Genomic DNA, 26,034 nt, shown 5'->3' on the forward strand with positions numbered 1-26,034 from the left:
CTGGATCCTTGGTGCTCGTGCGTCTGGTATATGCCTGAAGGCAACAGCTAACTTGGCTAATATATCGATTAAGGCAGCCTCTGGGATTTATAGGCAGTGCCTAGGAGATATAAAGTGCAAATCATGTCTCAAGAAACTACCGAACCGTTACTCACCTCTCATGCAGGAGTGCGTCAGCTGCCGTTGGTTGAAAAGTCTCGTATTTCCACAGAGTGAGATGAGAACATCTAGTGGAATTGATAACACTGCCATAGGTGAACTGACCTGCTATTAGGGGAATGTTCACTTTTGCTAGGACAATAAACGGTTGAAACGCTATAGTGGAAAAAAAAAATGGACTTCTCCAGTCCGGTGTAATAAAATTGAAAAGATTGAAATTTAAAAAGGAGCCTGTCATCCACTTTTTTGTTAGTCATTTAATTATTCATGGGAAATTTTGTGCTTGAGCAGCAATGCACTTACTGTACCTACTGTAGCTTACTAGCATGAAATATTTTTATAAAGATTATTTAGTTTAATCCAGCAAGTTCCTGAGTCTGATGCTCTATTAAGTTTTTGAATCATTGTAAAAATAATAAGAACGATATTATTATCGACATATGATATTACGACATATGTGTTCTAGCTAAAACCTGACTCTTTGAATGTATATACTGAATATACTTTTTATTACTGACCCTTAAATTAAGGACTCTTTCACAATTATGTTGCATTGTTTGTGTGTAATACTGCTGACAATTTGGGCTCCATTTTTAGATTTTTGAATTAATGGTATCAAATGCTTTCCAGATGCAATTGTTTTGCTATTTTTTGTATTGACAAACCACAGTATTTGTTCTCATGTTAGTGACTCTTTGGCCTTGACTTTGGTGGTTACGTAACTATTCCCTGAGCTATCTTTAACCTTCAGTGCCTCACATTTTAGAAATCCTTGGAAAATATCAATTTAAAATACCTTCACAGACTGATAACCACGCGCGATCCATCTAAAGCTTTAGTTTGACAGTTTTGTCTTTGTGAGTGCCAGGAGTAAAGATAAATGAGTTTAGAAGTGGAAGCTTGATTAGATGGTATAATAAGGTTTGATATAAATCTATATATGGATGATAGATTTGAGTAGCTTATCGTCCCCTGAAGTGGAGTCAGAAAGAGAAGGGAGAAGGGAATTTTCCTCATCCATTATACCAATTAATACCAAATTGTCTTAGAACAGAGCGGCAATAATTCACTGTTACTCTCGACTCTTTGGGAAAGACGGAATGTGGTTTAGTTAGAAAAAGCCAGCTAAAATAACTGTTACATGTACTGCATGAGGTGTTTTTGTATACTTTCATATAGCCGTTGTCAGTTGACCACTTATGGGAGGACCTTAGACAAAGATTTTTTTTCCTGAGGATTTCAGAGAGGTTTCAGACCGTGCAGACACAGATAATCAAATGATCCAGCATAAGAAATGTGACAAATGAGAGGAGGCCGCTCAGCCCATGGAGCCCTTTTGGTATTTGGCAGTTAATTGATCTGAATTGTTCTCATGTGGCCTTTTCTTTCTTGTAAGAAACCAAGGCTTCAGCTTCAGCAACCTGGCTGACTTAACATTTGTAAGCATTTGCATACCTGGGTATTTTACTCAAACCAATGGGGTGAAGCCAGAAGTTGTTCAACTGGAGTTTTAACCCACGGCCTGCCAGTTATAAGTGCAGAACTCTGACCCCTGCTCCGCACAGCTGCTAATTTTTTTGTATTTTTTTTATGTGATATTTAACTGATTCTCATCCCCGCTTGTACAGTACAGTGTGACGTGTTTGAACACGAACAGAAACACGACTAAGATTTTATCATGCAGGGGGAGCTGTTCACCTCAGATTTTCAATTTGACCTTTTCTGTCCATATCCAATTTAAAAGCAATGTAAAAAGAACAGGGCAGCATGCCTCTGTGAAGTATACAGTACCTGTGCCATCCTGGTTTCATTTTTCATCATCAAAATGCCTGTTACTGCTTGCTGTGGGCTCTGAATCTCAATATCTGACCTTTCCATTCTTGTTCATTTATTGTGTGGATTTATTTATTAGTTTGTGAGCTTGGTTCATTGTAATTTAGATGAATTAATTATTATGCCTTCAACAAGTTAACAAAAGAATGAAGACAATTCTCGTCAGTTAATCTTCTTCAGACTAACCATGGAAAGAAGAGGGGAGAATCCCAAGAGAATTTGCAAAGGAAATGCTCAGACAGTGGAATCAAAGAGGCAGCCCTTGGGAAAAGCACAATATCAGAGGAGAAGGTAATTAAGGATATACAGTAGACCTAAAATGCCCGGAGTGTTAGAAACAAGTTGCAAGAGTCAGGAATTACTTCAGTAGCATGTGTTTGTGATGTACAGTAAGTAGAATTACAAAAAGAGTTTGGACTGAGAACAATCGAGTAGAATGGATATGCTTCTCTGTGGAGAAACAGGTGACATGGAGGTGCAGCAGCCTGCATCAGAAAGAATATTTAGAGAGTGCAGAGCCATGTCCCAAATGTCACCCTGTGCCCTTAACCCTTCCTTCAAGTCCACACTTCTGCGACATCACACAAGTGTGGACTTCCAAGTGCAAATATTCGAGGTGCATCGTTATAAAACGAGTCATAGTACACCCTCGCGTGACAGCACTCGCCGGGTACACAGCTCGCAGTCTAAATGCTTTGTGTTGTTGAGCTTCTTTTGCACGCCAGCAGAGAGCGTTTTTAAAGAATTTTTCATTCTCGGCTCTTTGATAAAAAAAATTAAACATCATTTCGTCTGTCCCTGTACAGAAATACTGACATTTAACTAAGTCAACCAAAGAAAACTTGGCACTAGCGCTCTTTGTTTATTCAGAGCTTCGTACTATTAAATACATTCAACTCATCTGTCCCAGTACAAAAATGACAGTACCAAGAACATAATGCGTTCATTCACGTTGAACATAATTGATTCAAAGTGGTCAAAGTAAATGAAATACCTCAAAGCTTTGTACTAATACTTTGTCTTTCCGTGTACAAAATAGACTGTAGCTAAAAGAATATTCTTCAGTTGAAATGGGGTGACAAAATAAAAGCCTTATGTTTACACTTCGTACTTAGAATACATACAGTATGAATCTGAGGCAGCCTCGTGAAAATTCAGTTTTACATAAAATATTATGAAAACTTTTGAAAAAGTTCAATTTTAGTAATAGGTGAATATATTATTCTCCGTGGCACTTCTCTCTCCGCTGTGATGGGTTCCAGAGTGGAACGTCACCGTTCCGCGGGGAATTGGGGGAGATTCCCTTCAGGGGAGTCTGCATCGGAGCGGACTTCAGAGAAGGGCTCATTGGGGGCACATGTGAGCACCCTTTTGAGTCGCAGATTTACACACGGGACACCCTGAGCACTGGCAGACCTGAGAGGATACGCACATACGACGGGCATTAAGAAGTGCAAATGTTCATATTGGGACACAGCTGAGCTAAACCCTTGATGAATCAAGGATCCCAAAAGTTTTCATGGGTCAGACATCAGCCAGACGCATAGTATGAGGAATATCGTGCAGACCACCAGTTCTTATATCAGTTATAATGCAGTCTTAAATTACGACATCAACAACATACGTGTAAGTAAAGAAGCAGTTATTAGAAGAGGGTTTTTAATTTCCTCACATAGGGCAGTAATCATAATCTAGAGTAAGTGGCTGAATTAATCTAGTCTTTTCAAGCGGTCCAGATAGGGAAGGAAAACAAAGGTGAGAGAAGCACTGTGAACTGTGATCATTATATGGTATGCTTTCAGATGTATTGTGAAATTGTGCAGGAGCAGTCTTCAACAAAGATCTATAGTTTCAAGAAAGCATTCTTCACTAGTCTTTACAACCGAAGAAAGCACAACCACCAAAATATTGTGCCTATTTGTTTCTTTCTAGTTTTCTGCATGGAATTAACCTTTGCTTTTTCCTTTGAAGCCAACACATGCTGAGGCAGCTCCTTACCATGACCTCAGCAGATTTTAAGAGAAGTAGAAAAATAGGATATAGATTCTGTTGAGAATGGGTGGCAACTGTTTAAAGATATTCTGCCTGAAGCACATAATGAATTCAACTCACAATTATGTAAAACAAAGTCTTCACGGCATTGGCACATGGTTTAGAATATGTAAAGAGAGCACTTTAAGAAATAATTTTAAAAAGAGCATCCAGTGTTACCAGGCCATCCTCTTCTCTTTGGACAGAGGGAGACAAGGCCCTCTTTTAAACAGAGAGAGCACCTTGGTCTTCCTTTAGTCAGATCTCAGAGGTGCTCTTTCAAAGCAGGAGGGCTTCTTTGTACTTTGGGATTTGTCTTTCCTACAGAGTGCTTCCTACCCTCTTCTCTTTCACCCAGTAGTATTTACTATACTCGTCTGAGGTGCGGTCTCTCCTTCTCAGCCACTCTCATGAGCCCTGAAGGCCTCAGACTAATCCCCTGTGAGTTTATTGCTTGTCTTCCATTGCACCCACTGTGGAGTGCAGAGCTCTTTTCCCCCGAGTGTGGACTCTGATCATCTATGAGCAACTATTCTGTTCCTCTTGTCCTTGATCTCAAGCTACAGTGTGTCAGGCATAAGGAGGAACGCTGCTGGCTTGATTCACAGAATAAGGAGGCTCCCAGGTATTTTGGCTAGAGGGATGAAAGCCACTCACTTGGTTCACTAGAGCTTTCACATTGAAGGCTCATGGATTGCACCCTAGCTAAAAGCCTCTCTTTTGCTTAGTGGGATTTAGGCCTCTGTGGTGTAATCTCTCTCTGGCTGAGGCTTGGAATAGAAAGACAGTCCCTCCTTCTCTCTCAGCTAGTCTGATATGCCCAGAAAGATGCAAATAACTCATCAGCCCATCCATTTTAATTTAGATTTTCCATGCAACGTTCTTTTAATATATACACACACGGAATCCCAATAATTGAATTAGGACTGATTGCTGCAGCTGTGTGACTAAGAGGGCCTTGTACCTTTCCCTTCAAACTGACTAGTCACAAATGTTAAAAAAAATACGAATTGCAAGCAGAAATAAAAAGTATTGCCAGGCCAAGAGAGCGATGAAAGGGAACTTTTCAGCAGGGGCTAAAATAAATATTAAAAATCTTTTCAGTATGAAACAATAAAAGGCGAAGAAATGTGTCTTGGAGATAATTATGAAAACCTTTGAGATGATGAAAGGGAAATGGCTGAGGTATTAAACTAATATTTTACTCAGGTGTTTACCAAGGAAGAAACTGACAACATGCCTCAGGCTGTGATACGGCAAAGTTCTGTATGAAAGCATTAACACAGAAGAGGCATTACAGGTGCTAGAAGCACTAAAGATCAACAACTCTCCAGGGCCTGCTGGTATTCCAGCGGGTATGTGTTTGGAAATAAGAGATGTGATCCAGACACCCCAAAAGAATGGGGATCACCCCTCAAACATCCAGATGACCTCGTATCCTCTCAGCCTCACTTTTGGCTACATCCTTGTTTTACCCTAGATGGTGGCAGTGCTGCATCTCTTACATCACTGTCAATCTGTTACCAGTGTGGACTGTTTCCTTTGCCTGCTGCAGTCATTATTAGCCATTGCGTCAGTGTATGCCTCTGTTACAGAAAACATTCAAGTGTTGGAATTGTATGAGTTTTGACAAAAATTAACAAATATGTTGGAAAAAAACTAAACGTTAAACTCTTTCCAGCAGAGATGTATTTACCCTTTATATAAATAAATGTTTGAGCCTGTGCTTGCCAGGATAGGTTCGGGCTCCCCTGCAACCTTGAATTGGATGAAATTGGAAGATGGATGGATGAGCTGTTGTAGCCTTTATAGGTTCTCCTGGAATTCCCAGTGAAGGTGTCGAAACCCCTTAGGATCGTCTTTAGTAGTGGCATTTGAGGTTAAGTGGTTTCCCGGTATCCAGACCTTTGAAATCATGCCAAGTACCACTTATGACACAAGAAAGCCAAGAGCATTAACACCTTTAAAGACTTGTTAACTGTAAGATCGATTTCCCTGGCTTTTCTGTTTTCAGTGTACGCTGAAATCTTCAGTTCGGATTGGAAGAATTATGAGGTGTGCCGTTGTTGTTTCCGCCTTGTAAATCTGATTGTTACTGTAGCTCTTAGCGGTTTGCATTTGTAATGTGCCACATTACGAATTTTATCTGCCAAACGCGCAACTCAGTTCTGTTAAGTTCTGTTCTGTCAAGGGGGCAATTAAGTAAAGAGCTCGAGTAGAACGGATGTTCTGTATACAGTAAGTGGGTTCCCCAGTTCAGGATTGGGAATCAAAGCAACTGTCACAACATCGGCAAAAGTCAAGTTCTGTGATTCAGATGAGAAGATGCATGAAGATTCCTGTTGTAAATCATTGACATTGAAACAACATGACCAAAAGGGCAGAGGATGTCCTCTTTCAGTGAAGAGATTTTAAACATGTTCTTCATCGTCTTAATCTGTCGTCTTCAGATTTGACCTTGAGTGGCACTTGTGTTGAGGAGCAGCTGGAAACTCCAAACAGGATCACAACACTTCTCTATTTTTTTTTCTTTTTATTATAACAAAATCATCAGTAGATTTTGTTTGCACATTTTAAACTTCAACTCTTGACGGGAACGGTACCCCCCATGTTTACTCGCCACGGTTGTTTTAAGCCTGTTTTGAATGGGATCACAGCTGAGTAACTCAAGAGGAGTTTTTGTTTGAAATGTTCGTCATTAAGTCCACATTTCCCAGCAAGGCCTCCGCTTGCTGCTTATTTTGAGGTATAGAAGAAATCCATTAGACATTCACATCTGGTTTGTTCTCTGTTGCCTGGAAGTCCTATTCCTTCCCACTCCCACTGGCTCCCAGGAGACTTTATTGGATTGCTGTCAAACTGTCTGCAGAGAACACATATTTCAGGCTTCCTACTCTAAACGTATCTGCACAGGGAAACAATCCCGAACTCAGCTTTGGCTATCACATTTCCTTACAGGAGACATTTGACTTAAATGCTTCAAAGCAGTTTCATCAAATGAAATTAGAGTAAATGTTTTTATATGGTGTGAGGTCCATGTATTAACCCTTTCATAGCTGCACTCCCACTTTCTAGATGGATGTAATTTCAATTGACAGTGCCTTGCAAAAGTATCCGCCACCCATTCACAATGCCCCATGTTTTTGCATTATGAATAAAGTATACACATTTTTACAGTGCATGTTTTTAAAACCCGAATCCTCAAAATTAATAAGTTCTCAAAAAGTTCAATATCAGCAATACTCTTGGTTTTGAGACTCTTGGTTTTTTAGGAAGATCTGGAAATAGGAATAATTCCAATGCCTGCAGCATAACCTACAAAATCATTTACATAGCTGTTATTCATGTTACAGAATATGTTTTTTCTACCATAGTTTGTACAGTATTTCTCACAACTTTATTTCTTACTAAGCTGAACTTAAAACATCATGTTTTGCAAACAACCTGATGTATCATCTTCAAATTATATTTCTATATTCAAGACAACCTGTAACATGCTGTCTTTTACACTATGTACCCTGAGGTGTTTTATACATTATGGTACATTTCGTTCAAAGAGAATTGCTGTCACAAACTCAAGAACATAGGTCTTCCAGTTCCAAGGCTTATCACAAAACCATTTTTATTGAAAGCTTATTTCTTAAAATTAAGCAAATCATGCTCTGTTAACAGTATGATGTAGTGAAATGTTTGGTATGCAAAAGTGGGGTTGGAAATGTCTGCTTTTCTTATTTGGCTGAGATGGGAAGCTGTATGGCATTATTCATTTTTGTCAGCCCAGGTTTGGAGTTCTAGGGAATGTACTAGCAGCATCTCGAAATAATGAACATTTTACTTTCACCTGCATCATCACCAGCTTTTTTTGCTCTTTGTCAAAACTTGACATTGCTCGACACTGTGATTGCACATACAAAAGAAAACTGAGAATCTTGTCCATGTGCAGAGGCATTTTCATTGAACAGGCAAGAAAACCAAGCAAAGCTATATTTAATGTAGTGCAAACGAGGCATCCTTTTTTAAAAAAAAGGAAAAATCCTTAGAGTGTATTGGATTCTATAGATGTGACAGAAGAAGCTTCTTCTTCTGCAAAGCAGAAAGGAAAAAAATTATAATACACATTAATACCCTTTTATGTAGCAAAGTCTGTCTGTGTACCCTGTAGGTGTCCTAGTAATTTAATTTGACTGCTGAAGTTATTGCCTACCTTCATGGTGTAGCTCTACTGCCTGATCTGATTTGTAGCTTGTTGTCAGCATTTGGCATCACCCTTTTCTGTGCTTAGTGGACAGGAGGCCCTGTTGCACACAAGCCCAGTGCCCAGGAGATTTACAGTATTAGGAGTGACAGAGTTCCCTCCTGTGGGGCCTGCTGTCAGGCTGAGTTCACTGTAGCAACTGGCGTGTTGTCACCAAATTATATCTCCATCTGACTTGCCCCGTGGATATTTTCAGCAAACTCTGCTCTGAGTAACATCTGTGCCAGATGTATATTCTAGATCATTAGAAAAATGGTCAACCCATTAGAAAGGTTAATTTGCACTTTTAATTTTAAAGCAGTCAATGTTGAACTCGCATCTTAACTGTGCATTCTTATCTGACATCAATGTTGTGTAATAGATCACCCATTATCTAAAGCGTGCACTTATTTTTGTTACTTGCGGATGTAATATTGCTGTGGAATAAAACTAAAGTGCCTTTGATTTTTTTAAAAAATATTTTTAACTTTTCAGAAATGTAAAAAATGCAACTTAAAAACAAACTGAGGAACTTTACAAAAGCAGCTCCTGATTGAACAGAAATCAAGTTTGAGGGAATAAAGTTAGATGGGTTCTCTCAGTTAAGGCCGTGACATTATTTGATCACTTTTAACCATGTTTTAAAACACCTGATACGGGTCACACACGATATCCGTTCTGTTTAGCTGCCCCTACGAGTTGTTGTGGAAGTGGTCGGGGCAGGAATGCTGTACATGGACCATAGGGATGTTGCTCCATACAGCTGCCAGTTCATCATATTGTGTCATGGTCCTTGACACTGAAGTAGTTGGTCCACTTATCTCTCAGGAGTTCTTATGGGTGAAGATCAAGCAGTACAGCAGCCCAGTTCATGAGGCTGATGTGAGAAGAAGAGAGAAAGCATTCAGTGACTCCATATTGAGACAAGTGTAATAGTGTTACAAGAATAAGGAATTATCCAGATGTGGTGTTGCTGTAATAGCAGGCGGAGAACAGGTATCAAAATGTGGTTCCCACATTAAACTGTAGTGAGACTGTCATTGACAAAATAATTCTGGCCTGGTGACCTACCATCAAATCCATGTCATTCCCTTACAGAGAACGTAGCTAAACACTTGCATTTTCTCCGGTGCAAAGACATATTGTTCCATTGCCAAATGAGATGAAGAAGTCTGCTTCATGAGAAATATCACCCTCTCCCCATGTACATGGTACTGTCATTTTTGTTCCTTTGCAGACTGCAGTGATGTAGCCTGGTGATGTGGAGCTAAGTCATCGCTGTTTTGGGGGAGCTTCATTATGTAATAATAATCTTTATTGTGTTTTATTTTTTTTATTAGAATCGGAACTTCTTGTTGTGAACCCACAGAATTGGGGATAGCCAGTTCTTTGTTTATCACATCTCAGCACCTAACTACTGTATAAACACTGCAGCCACACACAGGGGAGACTGAAAGTTGAAGAAAAGTAAAGAAACAAAAACACTGCACAGTGTATGAACAAAATAAATTTACTAGTTGCTGTTTGAATGTAACTTTATGAGAATGTAAAATTATTTTCTGTAAACATACCTTGTATGTTGAATTTAATTTATGCATTTAATTTTATTACAATCAAGGAATGTGTTAGTAGTGAATCAGTTAATGATTTCATTGGGAAAGGGGCAAAAACTAACTTCTAAATCTGACCTACCTTTCATTTTGTAACAACCAACCTTTATATTCCTTCTTTATTTCTACACAGTAACCATAGTGAGATAAAGTGACAGATGCGAGAAAAACAGTTCAATCCTGAATACATCTTGTTACAGTTGCAGGACATAGTTGTATGCACTGTTGTTATGTAGTAAAATATGAGATGGATTCCCACTTGATCTTCAATGCACTGCAAGTACCTAGGCCAGCTGTGCTTGGTGAAAAAACTTGCAAATGGGCAAGGACTAATTTCTCTAATGCCTATTGCCTATGTGTCACAGTTTTATTATTACCCTGGAGGCAGTGAGCAAGAAATGGGGCCTGAGCTCAAATGTTTTACATCACAGTATGTTCTAATAAATCAGAAAGCACTGTGTAATTTAACAAGTGACAAGATACAATGTTTCAATATTTTTGTAGGCCGAAGCACTATCGGAAACTCCTATAACAATTTCAAATATGTAAATTACTTTGTTTCTGAATTGTGTGACATTATTAATCATATAGTATCCAGGAAAAAGGTCTTTGTTTTCCTATTTCATATTCCATGCACATAGTTAAATAAGAAGAAGCGGATGGGTAGGGGTTGTGAAGAAAGGTCATTTTGTCTCTTGAGACTGATTCTTAGCAGCATGACTCAGTGGAGAAAAAAAACATCTCTTACAGTCCAGAATGTGCCTTGTAATGTTTGTACTTTTCCAGTCTTTGTTCTGCATTTCACTTCCAGTAGCAACATGCTGTCTTATAAAGCTTTTTAGTGTTATAGGTCCACCAACAAAATCAAAGAGTCATAATACAACTTTACATTTACAGTATGACAGAGTGGGAGCGAACTGTTAAACATACAGTATAGAATCAAGAACATATCTGTTGCCTTGACTAGGGTTCAGTTTAGATGAGACTCAGATCCTAGACCAGGGAGATAATGTATACGACACTGGTTTTAGACAAGCCCACAGCAAGAGACAGCCTTGGTTTCAGTTTTAAATGACCTTCTGTTAAACTCTGATTCTGGCTCTACCTCCCTATTAGGCCTTTTAGATTCAACACTATGGACCATGAGCTCTTAGCAGATCACCTTGAATCCTGTACGTATGTGACTGGAACAACAGCCAAATGCTTTTGAGGCTTATTTGTCAGCCTGGGGATAATTTGTTGCCATTAATTCCAAAATTGCAATTTAAATTCCAAAGTTGCAATTTTAAGTCCACAATTGTCCCACACTCCTCAGGTGTTCTCCAAGGCTCAATTTTAGGACCAATACTCTTTTTAATGTTTTTATTTCCCTTAGGAAATCTTTTTGTCACATAGGTTTTCTGTTTTGAAGAATGTTTAATGTTAATAGACAAACCACCTACATCGTAAGATTTTGTGGGGAATTTTTACATCCGATTGCTCAATTCATCCACGATGACAGGGACCATAATTTAAAAAGTAGTAAAGTAACATCTAAAATAAGGTTGGTCTCTCTTATGTATCTTGGGATCATCTGTTGTCTCTAAACACTTCCATTATCTTATCAAAAAGCATTTCCTCTCAAGTCACTTTAACAAAATAGGTAGTAATCCATTGTCTCCTTTTTACTGACTTCGTTAATTGCTTGATCAATATTTTTCGCTTTCAAAGATGACTGTTTAGGTTCAGACAGCCTTAAGTACATTAATATTCTTTTGAAAAATGTTATACTTCTAAGCCTAGATTTTCATTTTAGTCCTTCAGTGCATATTTTATGTAGATGTATGTGCACACTTTTTATTCAGTGACAAACATCTGGCTTTGTTTTCACTGACAATCTGAGTGACATGGATGAGCCACTGTGTGTATGTGAGAGAACTGTTTGACTATTTGGAATTTAATTTTGCTTGAAAGACAAGAAGATATTCATGTTTTTCACAGAGTTCTCCACACAAAGTGAAATAACAAGAAACAATAGAATTTGAGTTTGGGTGTGTAACCCAGAGGTGGGTTTAGTAAAAATGGGTCACATTTTACAATGTGCAACTCAGTCAACTTTCATTATAATGCTGTTGGTGATCATCGTGTGCTTTGTGAACACAGTGTCTGCAGAAATCAGGAAAATCGCCAGTGACTTTAAAGAGTTATTTCTTAGACATCCTGTCAGAATTCATCATGAATATGCAGTCATTGTTTTTTTAAAATGAAACCTAAACTGAGATTTTTCTGTATAGAAAACCTAACATGTTGATTAAAAATGCCACTATTTTAGGGATGCATCGATTTATCTTTTGCAATTGCATCATATCCTAAATTTTAAATGAACCAGATGCAAAAGTTAAGGTACTATACATCCACACTGTTCTTTATTGAACTGTTCTGGTCTCTGTCTGCTCTGGTGAGCTTTGTGAAACAATGAGAAGTGCAGCAGAGAGTGATACAGAGACACAGTGTGAAAGTGATGGGCTAAAACAGGTAGAGAAATTGTGAGACACATGAGAACAGATATGTTGAGAGTATACGTACAGGTGCTGCAAAAAAGGAAAGAGGGTGTGGAATGGCAGCTATTTAAATGTATGGATTTACACTTTACATCCCAGATCCAGGTCCGCCAGGTTATGTCAGTTTAGCTTTCTGTTGGCTTTTCATGCATTGAAAAGTCACAGTGTTTTGTATTGATTTACAATTATATCACTTCCCTGTGTAGTAAGAAAAATAAATGGACAGTGATTCACATTAACTGACATTAAATAACAAGTAAGCAGTGACCAGATACTTTTCAGTTAATAATAATAATAATAATAATAATAATAATTGATTACACTTATATAGCACTTTTTTCTGGACACTCCACACAAAGTGCTTTAAGATAATGGGGACTCCCCTCCACCAACACCAGTTTGCAGGCCCTCAATTATAATGGTGCTGTGTTACATGAAGATCTGCAATGTTAATTTTGCATAAAATATATTATGTAAAATAAAACAGCATAGAACCTGTATTATATCCTTCTGTTTTTCTGCATCTTCATTCCTTCCTCTACATTGTGTCTCTGCATAAAAAGTTAAAAGAATAATCTGATGTAAAATGAGAAGAATATCTTTCATTTCAATGGAGTTCCCCGATAAACACAAACGAATTTAAAAAGTAAGCGTTACATTTCTTTTTCAATTTTCAGAGCCCTAAGAGATATAACAGAGCTTTTAAATAGAGATTAAAAATAAGTCAATCTCATTAAATCTCGTTTTGTAATTTATACAAGGGGATTTTGCTTCTATCGTGGATTATGACAATTGAAAATGGCAAGATTGTCATGCTGGTATTGAGAGTCAGAGGGAGAAGAGACAGTGTGTGGAGCTCAGTACTTGTACAGTTACTATGGACAGATACCCAGGTACCAGCAAAGAGTGACACAAAATGTAGCACAATGGAAAAAGGAAAGAAGAAAAGAGTCCTCTTAAAAACTCCTTTGGGGATGAAATGAAAATGCCAGTGCAGTTTGGTTACTCGAAGTGCCGTGGGAATTGGATAAATGAGCACATCCCCATTTTTTGTGCAGAGCAGTGGTTTGTTCTACAGCGGATGTTCTCACAACCATGCAGAAGAAAACACACCCTGAGAGAAGTGTTTGTCATTTGGAGGGATAAGGTTCTTTTCACCCTTCCAGACATCACAGGGTCTGTCCTCAACGCCCGATCTCGGAAAGCCACAGAATTCCTCTTTGCTTCGTTTCAGTGACGTCTGTGATGGGCTCTGTGGTAGAACTGTAAGGCTGGAGCTGCTCTGATTCCTGCTGCAAGGTTGACTGGCAGCTCCTCGGTTCTTGGATTCTGCGCTGGAAATCCCTGTGTTAATGAGATGTTTGGGTTTCCTAATGTGTAACGCTTCCACCAATTCAGTTTTTATATGCATTTAATTTCTGCGTGCTAAGGCAATAGTGTTCGTGCTTAACGCTGTGTTTGATCCCAATCCATTTCTCCTGAAATGTAATGAAATGTAAAAGAAGCTACAGTACATATTATATAAGTACAGCTAATTATGGGAAACTGTACAGATAATTAGATTGTATATCTTACTATAACATTCAAAATTTTCCATTAAGTAAAAATTAATCGCTTTGTCTTCTGAAAATATTCTAATCCAAAATCAAAGTGTCAGTATGCTGTTATGTTTAGTGAAAGTACTTGTAAAAGGAATAATTAACTTCTCCTATCGGAAACAAGAATATAATTTCAATTTTAATATGTCAGGCATCATCCAGTTCACTGGTTTATATGGAAAGTGATTCAAAGACTTAAAATCATACAGGTGCAAAAAATATCAGTAGGCATAATCACACTGGAAGTTAAGCTTCAGGCAAAGACAGCTGTTGGCAGCAAATTCCAATTCACCCTAACATCCAGGGCACAGTTTCTCTGCTAGCAGACGAAACCTCGACTGATTAGGTTTGTATTTCCATCACGGTGTGTGCCATACTGCTACTGTATATAATCAGGGGTTCTTTATCAGATTGCAGGAAATTCAAGTTTCACAAATGCATTTCTCATAGAAGTAAACTTTTCCTGAATGCCCTTTTCCTGTGTTCAGTCCGGCTGAGCTCAACACTGGACAACCTACTGTACTGTATCTCCCTTTGCCCGCAGTCCGCTGGCATGCCCTGTGTCTGACGGCCACCACTCAGTTCTCTTGCAGTGACAATTGCTGGCCAGTAAACATTGAGCAGATTCGTACTGTAGTTATTTCTGAAATGCAGGTTTTGTTGCCATTGATGTTCTTTCAGAATCCTTATTTTTCTAGAATGTGCTCTGACAGAAATTAGGTTATTTCGTTTGAGGAAGCATTACGGCACGGAGGTTTCCTTTTTTACTATTATACCTAGTAAAAATATTCCACGACCCCGGCACTAAGCTTTATCAAGCATGATGAAAGTATTGCCATGGTAACTTGTCAAAGAGAATGTTATGCATCTGATACAGCAAAATACAAAATGACAGTTTCATTACTCAGTCCTTCTGAATGAAATGCATTTTCTCCCTTGAGTCATATTCTAGCTATACGATTACATAACTGTTTAAAAAAGGTATTTTCTTTGTTTCCTCAACAGATAAAAATAGCTCAGATTAAAATCTGCAATACATCGTTTTAATGATTAATGAACATATATATAAATATTACTAATGAATTTGTGAATGAAGAAAATTACCAATTTTCTCCTTCTCTTTATTTTTTTGTATTAGAATTTTCCAAATCATAGGCTCTGAGCCCCTACTTTAAATGCCCGACCTAAAAGATCAAAGATGTCTGATCAAAGCTGGTCTGCCTCTGTTCAGATTAATATGAAAGCTTCACTGTTTTTTTTTTTAATTCTGCATTGCAGGATGTTAATAGTCTCTCTTTTTAATTCACCATCACCAAAGGCATTAACAGCTACTGGTAACAATGTGTTTGCAGATAAAACAGGAAGCTGCGCTGTTAGGTGCTTTTGAGCCAGTGTACTATATGTCAGGGATGGATGAAGTCTAGGTATTGAATTAAAATGGGGTGTTGTTTTTTTTCGAAGGAACCTCAGAAAGGAGAGTTATAGTGAGCCTTAATTGGCAGATGACAGAGAATTGGATTGGGGACTAAACGAAGTAAAATCATCAAAATTTTAAAAAGCAAAAATTAATCAAAATTCCTGTTCTTGGATGATTGAGAGTTTAGGCTCGTTACTCACTGTCCTGAACAGATTTAATACAAGAGCTAAAAGGGTCCATGAATTATCTGTGTCTTCTGTGTTGTCTTCCCTAGGTAGTTCAGTGGAATAATTGATCAGAGGAGCCTCCTGCTTCACATTTGGAGAATTCAGTGCAGTGGGCGTGAGAGGCTTCAGAGTGGCTTGTCCAGATTTAGACTCAGATTACAACAGAATCACAGGCTAGCTCCACCTGCTAGGTCTCACGTTTTAGCTTTTTATTGACAGCTTTTGCTCAAAATGCGCCTGGCAGCCATCCGGCGAAGAGCTGCCATCAAGCTTTGGAGTCTGAGTCCGTCTTTGGTTAGTTGTTCAAACGTTTGAGTAAGCCTAGGCTGAGTTATTTTTAATATTTGTTGAAAACGTAATAGATTTAATAGAGAAATATCAGCAAACCAGTTTTACTCTGAGCTTCATTAGACAGAAGTTTAACTGGTAGCATGCAGTTTCCTGCCTTATAGTGATGATGTCTGGGAGCATTTATATTTTTGTTTTGTTTTTTTCTGTTAAAGTGTTTTGTTTCTATAGAGGTGCACTATTTATATACAGTATATTAATTTACCCAATGGGTTAAACATTACAGGTATCTCACTTTATGGGTCTTTCTGTAAGAAAAAAATAAATATACCAAGCAGATTCTCAACAGATGGCTTATATGTATTTAATCAATAAAAGTGTTCTTGGTTGAAAATGATTATTGCTCTGGAGAATCTGAGGCTGAGAACATGTGTTTTAATTACTGCAGCAGTTGTTTGACTTTTCATGAACTTGCAATCAGGTAGACCTGAGTTTATGTACTGTATATTCTTCAGGAAGCAACAAAGTCTAATATATAGGCAAGATAAGTCCAATGTGCTGAATGTGGCGGCAAACCACGTGCAGTTTTCAGTGTAACTATTATTATCAGACACAATGGCAATGATATTATTAATGTTCAAATTTAATATTTCACAAACTCTGGTTTTCTGAATTGCTGAAGGCATTTTCTATAACGCCAAAGAAAATGTTATTTAAAAAATACTGTGTTCAAAGGCTTATTTGTTTTCTCTGCCTCTGCTGTTGATTGGTTTTTAATGACGTTCAGTAGAACAATAATTCAGTCTCCCATTTTCTGTTTCTGTAAATTTCACTTACTTTATTATTGCTTAGTTTTTAAATGGTTCTGCAGTAGAACAGTTGTACTTTTCCCACTTTATGTGGGGTACTTTATAACTTATCAGTACTTTCTCCGTTAATCATTTAATTAGTATAATTGGTTTATTTTCAGCTACGACTTCCACGGTTATATTGATGATACTCAGACCTACCTGCATGCACAAAGCCTCAACTTGCACATTAAACAATAATCGAATATCTTAAAGACATACAGTTGTGAGTGCCTCACAACTCAGTAAAACTAAACTCAGTTCATTCAATTCAACAAGAAAAAGACCTAGATTATTTTAGTTGCCTCTTCCCATCAAGTCTCAAAATTAGACTGTCTGAAACTCACTTTTGTGATATACAGAAACTGTTCCCTTAAATTCTGTTAAAAACACAGAGGTGATCTTTTAAATCACATATTCTGAAATTCTGCAGAACATCCTTTTTCCATTTGCATAACATATTAGAACCAGTTCTTTCTCTCACTGATGCAGAGAAATTAGTTAATATTTTTATCTTCTCAAGGATGGACACCTTAGTGCTTTGCTATTTGGATCATTCAAGAAATGGCTAGTATGCCCACAAGTGTGTTGCTTGAGTGCTGACCAAGTCAACAAAAAATAATAAGAGTTCCTTACACTTATATAGCACTTTTCTGAACACTCCACTCAAAGCTCTTTACAGGTAATGGGGATCCCCTCCACCACCACCAGTGTGCAGCCCCACCTGGATTATGCAACGGCAGCCATAGTGCACCAGAATGCTCACCACACATCAGCTTTCAGTTGGGTGGTGAACAGAGTGATGAAGGCATTTCATAGATGGGATTATTAGGAGGCCATGATTGGTAAAGGCAAATGAGAAATTTGGCCAGGACACCGGGGTGACACCCCTACTCCTTTCGAGAAAAGCCCTGGGATTTTTAATGACCACAGAGAGACAAGATCTTGGTTTTACATCTCATCCAAGGACGGCCCCTGTTTACAGTATAGTGACCTCGTCACTATACTGAGTCATTAGGACCCACATAGACTGCAGGGTGAGCGCCCCCTACTGGCCGCACTGACACCTCTTCCAGCAGCAACCTTAGCTTTCCCAGGAGGTCTCCCATCCAAGTACTGACCAGGCTCACACCTGCTGAGCTTCAGTGGGTTGCCAGATGTGAGTTGTAGGGTGACATGACAAATGTGTTTCTCCTGATGCTGAAAAACCTGCACTGGTCAACGTTCTGATACAGGACAGACTTTAGTATTCTGTTGTTGACCTGCCAGGCACTGTGTGGTCTGTCTCCAGTGTGCCTTTAAGAGTTCCTATCCCCACATGTTCCAGCTTACTCACTTAATACAACTGGCTCTTGGCTCCTCAGGGTGCCGGGAACATCACATCGGAAGTTAGGGGGTCAAACCTTTTGAGCAGTAGCCCCACATCCTTGAAAGTCTCTTCCTGACCATAGTCTCGCCTCAAAACTCACTTTTTTCAGTGGTTTTCAAGTCTTAACCTATTTCTCTCTTTTAATTTTACATTTTTAGTTTTTTGTGATATTGTTATTATTATTTTTCTGTTTAAAATGATTTTTACACAGAATGTTTACACAGGCCTCCATATGTATAATGTTGGTAAAGCACCTTGAGAATGCTCTGGATTGAAGGGCTCTGTATAAAAATAAAAATTGGTTGGTTGATAATCAACCAATTAATGTTAGAAGGCACTTTCTGCTTTTAAATTATAGTGGATAATTATAATTATAATAGTGGATAAAAGGGCCTTTATGTCTTTTATGATTAGAGATGCATATATTTCTTTGTCACACTCGTTTTCCTTTATAGTTTTTGACATTAAAATGTACTGTATACCACTTTTCCACAGTTCTCTCAGTGTAACTGCCAAAACTTTCCAAGTTTTTGAGCTGAGCTACATTACGTCTCAGTATATTTCATTTAGTACAGGATTGTATAGTGTATGGTGCGATCTCATTGATTTAGATGGATCAAACTATAACATTCTTGTTTGTGATGGTAATTCTGATCATTGGCATTACTGTATGAAATAAAAAATAACAAGAACACGCAAAGATCCTTTGATATTTCTGCATACTTGAATACAAATTTAATTTTATTCATGGCAGTGTCTTGTTATTTCTGTGAATTATTCAGTTTTGCAACATTAGCTGAACTTTCCCTGCTTTTTTGTGAGCTGTTTGGTAGCACTTTTGAATTACATGTTGTTGGTTGAACCCATGATCTTCTGAGCCTTTTAGTTCAAACCAAATTAAAAGATGTCAAATGTCTATCCAGTTTCGGGCAAAGCTTTTAAATTCCGTACATTGGCAGCAGATAGCTGTGTACAGCATATATCAAAATAACTATCATTTGAAAAAGCAAGAGCACTTAAATGAAACATACCGCATATAAATGTTCTTGATAAACTAGAGCTCAACAGCTGTATTCTGTAACAATTGAGGCTTCAAAGGAATCAGGTAATACTTGAAAGCCCTTAGATAAATAACTCTACTGTGTGTGCTCCAGTTCAGGCCTGTATTATTTGTCTCAGGTGGTGCCCCTTGCAAAAAAAAAATCTCCTACTGTTTTACTGATTAGTGGCAATAGAGATGCTTAATGTTTACCATTGAAACAAATCTCTTAGTTATGATTGTGCTCTATGTGTGTGATGTACAATCATGTCCGCTTTCTTTTATGCGTGTCATTATGAAGCGTGCTGGACCACAGAAGCATAGAGACTCACAGCAGGCATGTAGGATGACCTGTTGTGATGAACCGTCATTTCTCTAATCTGCAGCACATGATCTATCTAATAAGTATGTACTGTATGCACCTGGAGCCACTTTAGAAAAGGAGCCCATCAGATATACTTTCATGCAGGAGCAATATAGCGTATGCAGATGCAAGGACGCATAAATGCTTTTTATTTAATGTGAAATAGACATTGTAATTCAACTCGTCAGTGTACAGTAGCTGGGCTGCTGCTGTATCACCCAAGTGTATTTCGGACCATGTATTTTCGATTGAATTGAGATGGCTGATCAAGAACTGATCTTGATTCTGAAGATCTTTTTTTATGTTGTTAATGGTTGTCTAATTAGATGTATTAGATCTGAAGAAGGCTCCACGGCCTGAAAAGGTTTGTGTTTTCTTTCTTCTCTTTCCAGCAGGGAATAAACCTATTACTTGTTCCTTTGCAGCCTACGCATGCTGACGCAGCTACCCACCTGAACTAATTAGATGTATGCTTTGGGTCATTGTCATACTCGATTGTCCATTTTTGGCTAAGCTTAAGATTCTTGTAGAAGAAGCCAGGTGCCTGGCTAAAATGTCCTAGTACTGTACATGTTGAAGTCCTTAAAAAGTGCTTCAAGACCCATAGATACGAAACAGCCCTAAAACATAATAGATCCCTGCCATATTTTACTAGAATATGGACTTAAAAATTCGAGTATAACATTTTTAGAATTTATTGAACGAGACACATTATCCAATCCTTGACTCATTCTGTTATACAGTATGATGTAATGTTCCTGTTTCACAGAGGTATGAATAAAGATGTTAGGCACTAGTGTATGCAGCTTTTGGAAAGCTTAGCTCTTAGGAAGTGAAGCCGCCCTTATCATATTTTAAGTGCTTTGGAATCTTTTGGGATTAAATGTGCTATAACATGAGGTCTTTTCTTCCTCAGCATTGTGAGAAATATTTAGTATGCATTATTCAGCAGTACACTGAGGTTTTTCCAAGCTGGCAATGAAAGTGAAAGCATGTTTGTCTTCCCTGTAGGATTTTTTAGTATTTGCAGTACCAGGAACACTGCTTCCTGAATACTGCTTAGGATTCATAAATGTACTTAAAATAAAAAAAATACCTTAAACACTGTATATAAAAACAAAGGTATATACTTAAACACTTGAGGACAATTAAGATATTTTTCTAGTATTTAACTTAGGTCAATTATTTAACTTAGGTAAATGTGTTCATGTTTTAAGTGATAAGTGTGAAACGTTAAGGTTGCTCTAATATGTAGTTGTTGTTTTTTTACAGTTAAAGATGTTTTGTGCCTTATAATTGTTTATTTTGTATCAGAAAAGGTCATAAAAGTAATTTATGACTCTACAATAGCTTTCAAGGGATGAATATATATGGAATGTCCCCTTATTAAAGTATTTTATCCTCTCACTGTGGAACAAAGAACAGAGAGTAAAAAGCTCTGACTACACTGAAAGAGCCCTTTGGAGCAGCAGCTTGTTACAGTACAGCCTAATAACGGAGCTGTAGCAGCTAACCTTGACTCTATCGGTTCACTTCCTGTGGCATCATACAGTGTGAGAGGCTGAAGATTCCTTCAATGACTTAATGGTAATTGACATGGAAGCAGGGGGAGCTCAGCCAGTAGGCTCCTAAAGGGTCCTGTCTGTAATAGTATCTGAAAGGTGCAAGGAGGTGAGGGGAAAGCTTATTGAACATTTAAGCACTGAGAAACCTAGGTGTACATTTGAAATACATTAAATACTTGGTTAATCTACAGTTACATTTATATTGTTTCCATTATATTTTCTATTCTTTTTTTGCCCCTGGTCTTTTTTTGCCCCTGGCCTGGCAGATTCTGGGTTCAAGACTCAGCTGCTGACTCTGCTGTCGTACCCCTGAGTGAGGTTCTTCACCCCAGTTTCTCCAGCCCTCCCAGCTGTATAAGTGGGAGGTAATGTTACCCCTGGGATGGACTAGTGTCCCACCCAGAGGGGAGGGCACATGCTCTCTCTGTTCACTTAACATTACAGAAACCAGGAAGAGCTCTGGGCCAACGAGCCACTGAGGTTCTGGTGTGGAAAATGGTTTTGGTACGGGACAACAACATCCAAACTTGTTTGATTAAATTGCAAGTAGGCTCAAAAGCATTAAAAAGCAGGAACATTTAGCAAAAATACAGAAGGTACTAACTTTCCTAAATTACTGTTTTTATACAGTTTATTAAATAACTATCCTGATAGTGAAGTAGAAGGACTATTAAATGTCTAACTGTCTAAATGAATGAAATTTCAATGAAAGAACAAGATAAATTAATTTCACATTGATAAATGTGAACAGAGACAAGACTTTTTGGCTGTAACTGTACATCTTCTTCATTTCTGTACTTGTTCCTTTCCTCCACTCAAACCTATATCATATTTATTTCATTGTAAAACTCAGCGTCGAATCTAAAATAAAGGTGTTTTAAGCTCAAGGAAAATCTTTCAGTACACTTTTGGTCGTCTTGAAATAGTATGAATTTATTCACCTGGGATGCTGGAAATGTCATCTGTGAGCTCAGCTGGTAACAGGCACTTGTTTTCAAAACCTGATTTGCACAGGTGACGCTTGCACTCTGCCGATGACAGGTCCGTGGGGGGTGTGCGCAGGAGTAACCGGGCGCTGTCCTGTTCTGTTCTCTTGCAGACTGCGGCTCTGACAGCATGCAGCAGGCCCTGCACCAGTCTGTCTTCCTGTCAGCCATGTCTGCCCACCCCAGCCGCGACCTGCCGCTGTGCTGGGAGCAGCACTGCAAGCTCCTGCCCGGGGTGGCCGGTGTGCAGGCCAGCCAGGTGCTCCACTGGACTGCAGATGAGGTAACACTGCTGCACAGCAGATGCTGCCGGCGCCCTGGCCAAGCAGAGCCTGCCTTTAGCATGCTTTCATGTGGGATCAGCTTGACTCTGTTCATTTGTTTCACGCCAAGGCAGCGACACGCACAGTAACTGGCTTCAGTCAAAGTGAACAGAAATACCCACCTTGCCGTCTGCGTCACGTGTGTGGTTTCTTCTTGGTGTTGTTCCTTCACTTCTGCTTTTGGAATCAGCGCTGCCGTGCACCTAGTCCGTCAAACAGATGGTGCTGTTCGTGCAGATGGTGACTTTGCAAGGAAGGATAGTTATGCTAATATATGCCATATATCCCAGATATAAGATTTCCTTCTGGTGAAGTGTGCAAGCTTTGTTTAATCAAATGACATCTGAGTGAATATTTTCTTCTGATATAGTGCCTAGAAGAAGGCTGTGAATCCCTGATATAATTATGGCAATTACAATTTCTTACCATGGTACCTTAGTTTAAGAAAAAGAGTCTGTACCTAAGTAACATAAAGGGTATAAATTTACCACTGCAATGCTGTCTGAGATGCAGTGTTGTCAGAAGTAAAAAAAAGAATTAAGAATTAGTGTATGTGAAGCAATAAAGCACACCTGGTTTACATACAGTTACACAATTAAGGTGGTTTAATAATTGAGTGAGAAGAAAATCATTGATTGACTATCTGGCCGTTCATTCATCAGCTGAAGCTGAACCCAGAGTGGGTCAGGTGGCAAGACAATGATCCTGGTTCACAACAGAATGACTTAGGAAGAAGAAATTTCACATGAAAATACATCTTATAGCTTTCTGATTTAGGTTTACTCATGTCATTTTCATATTTTAATAAGACTTTCATGAGGATCCAGTTGTGTTTTAGGTCTACAATATATGAGAATATAGAACAGTCTTCCACAGAGTTACTGTATGCAAACATTTTCACAGTACAATAGACCTACGAAGTCTTTACATTTTCAGGGCTCTGATCTTATTCCAGTTCCCAAAAAAATATACTGCCTCAATAGTAGATTTTAACTGTTTAATGTAATAAAATGTGTCTTAATGTTACTGGTGTTTTGTTAAGTCTTATTGCATGTTGAATCATGAAGATTATTCTAAATAGATCTCATTACAAACTGTTGATCTGAATTTTGATATAAATGGGTGTACTGATTTTTCTGTTAATATGTTTCTTAAATGTGAAGGGAGATAGCTTTCACCATTTTTAAAAAGAATATTTAAAATGTTGATAGTTTTGCTCTATTATACCCAGCATTTAAGAGTTACCAGAATTTGGCCATATTTGCACTGGAGAGAACAAGAAGCTCAGTTTGGCTGTGGGTAAAGACCTAGTTATTTTTATAATCATCAGAAAATAACTGCATTTTGCAAATGCAATCTAAAATTTAAACTTCTTTTCATTCTTGTGCATTAAAACTGAGGTTCGGCATTTTGATTTTATTTTTAAATGGTCATGGATTACAGCTGGAGAGAACTTTGCTGCAGGAATTTGCTTCTGTTTAGAGGTGTTTTCAATTAAGCAAGTAACCTGATGCGTGTAAGAAAGAAAAGAGAATTGTTTGATGTTGGATTTGCATTTCAGTCCCTTGAAATTGTAACCTTTTCATACAAAGAGTGATTTCTTGTTTAATCTAAAGAATCTTCTCTCAGCAGGTATTTTTATTTTCCAGGGTGAAGCATATGTATCGTTTTAATCCAAATGCAGATGGTCCCCCCCAATTTTTGATTTCTGTTTCCTTTGAAGAGATAATTATTGCAAATATACAAATGTCCTGAAGTTAGATCTATTTGCTAGTCATTTGGCACATAAATGAAGTATTTGTGTTAGGTTTTAGTACCTAAGTAAGGCTGGGCTTGGCCAGTGCTTTGATGGGAAATCTCTAAGCAGATGGTCCATGTCTTTGAAAAATTGGTAGTATGTTATTTTCTAAAATGTGGCACAACAGCAACAAACAGCATACACATTGATAATTATTCTTAGTTTTAGGAACATTAAGATGCAGATTTTAGTAACAGCAAACTAAAGGAGTAGACAAGCTGTTAAAGGATGTTATAGTTAAAAGGATCAAGCCAAACTCCCACTGCCAGAATTTACACATACAACTGCTTATTCAGAGCTTGCCTTGAAAGAAGAAAAACAACAGTGCAGTGTTGTTATCTGTAGCTTTTTATTTTTTCATCCTACATTGATTTACAGTACTATTTCTAATCCATTTTAATGCTTAAATGTAAGGACTACAACCACTTTCCCAACAGTTTAGTATTTATCATAGTTTTAAATTATTTAAATTAAATCTATGTAAACATTAGTTAATGCAAGAGGACTGTTGTATTTGTGTTTGTAGTTGTATTTGCTCGTTGCTGTACCTTATCCTTTACAGTATCCGTGCTTGCAGTTTGTCCCTAGGCGAATGGTCTGTCAAAATGTGATCCAAAACTGAGACAGAGTGATAGTGATAGTGATAGTGATAGTGATAGTGATAGTCGGCTTTCAATTGCTTTTTCACTTGGAATTTCTCCTGTTATCAGTTGTCTCCTATTACCTGCTATCTTTGTCAGTAAATGCCTGTTCTAATAATCAAAATTATTACTTTTTAAATGAAATTCTTGTTTAATTTGAATAGTTTTCATTTTAAAAGTGCTCAACAATTCAAATAAGGCAACATTTATTTAAGCATATGGGAAATGTGAGGTCTGAAAGGCCACATAGGCCTTCCTTGTGATGGTGAGAAGTCATTAATCTTGTTTGGAAGAAGCACATTTTGCTCACAGTTGAAAGTACGTTTATAATGTTAATAAAATAAGACCGATTACAAACAACAGGAGGTTATTCTGCCCACTTTTCATGGCTAATTGATCTTAGGATCTCATCCAGACATGAAAGAACTCAGTGTATTGGCTTCAACAACATGGCTGGTTAGCTAGTTCTATAGACTTGCAATCTGGTTGCATGAAGAAGTTTCCTCCTGTTCTTGGTTTGAATTGCACTTCCATGTAGTTTCCATTTCAGTCCTCTGGTTCATGTTTCACTGAATCCCCTTGATTGACCTTGTCAGTGCCTTTGGGGATTTTTTAATATTTTAATCAGATTCCCTTGTAATTCCATTTGGTCAAGGTTCAGTTATTTTAGCGTGTCAGTGTAGGACTTGCCTTTATGCCCATATATCTCTGGTTGACCTTATCTGGACTGATTCCAGAGCTGCAATATCTTTTCTGTCATGTGGTGACCAAACGTGTGCACAGTATTCTAAATCTTCTAAGGGCTTGTTGTAGATGGTGGTGCATTACAAAGTTAAATGCATTTACTATGCGTTGGTCAGGTGTGTAGTGTGTTTTGGTCCTATTAAAATTAAATAAAATGCCAGTGGAAAATGTACTTACTAAACAGGCCTTTAACTACTATAGTTCTTTAATTCAAGGTGGTGGTTGTACAGTAAATGAGTAAAATGTGACTAAAAGTGACTACAAAGTTGATTAGTGACCACTAATAAGTGTGACCTGTTGATGCCTTAGCAGGGAGGCCTTGGTAAGGGCAGATTCTGCAAATTCCAAATTCCATTATTGTTAAGTCTTCTTTACATCTCTTGTAAAAACTGTGTTAAAAACCTTAGAAATATAATTAAG

The 26,034-nt window shown here is 38.0% G+C and overlaps 1 protein-coding gene across 3 annotated transcripts in view; it reads left to right on the plus strand.

Moving 5' to 3' along the window:
• l3mbtl4 (L3MBTL histone methyl-lysine binding protein 4) overlaps positions 1 to 26,034 on the plus strand; it is a 141,918-nt gene that overhangs the window by 110,746 nt on the left and 5,138 nt on the right. For 2 of the 3 annotated variants that reach the window (XM_088642114.1, XM_088642113.1), the window contains exon 18: positions 22,222 to 22,391. The exons of the other annotated variant lie outside the window; for it this stretch is intronic. In XM_088642114.1, coding sequence (XP_088498240.1) covers positions 22,222 to 22,391 — 170 coding nt within the window. The remainder of the gene's footprint in view (positions 1 to 22,221; positions 22,392 to 26,034) is intronic. 3 annotated transcript variants of the gene reach the window in all.

This window comes from Lepisosteus platostomus, chromosome 8, assembly GCF_059453375.1.
Source record: "Lepisosteus platostomus isolate fLepPlt1 chromosome 8, fLepPlt1.hap1, whole genome shotgun sequence".
Classification (NCBI taxonomy): Eukaryota; Metazoa; Chordata; class Actinopteri; order Semionotiformes; family Lepisosteidae; genus Lepisosteus; species Lepisosteus platostomus.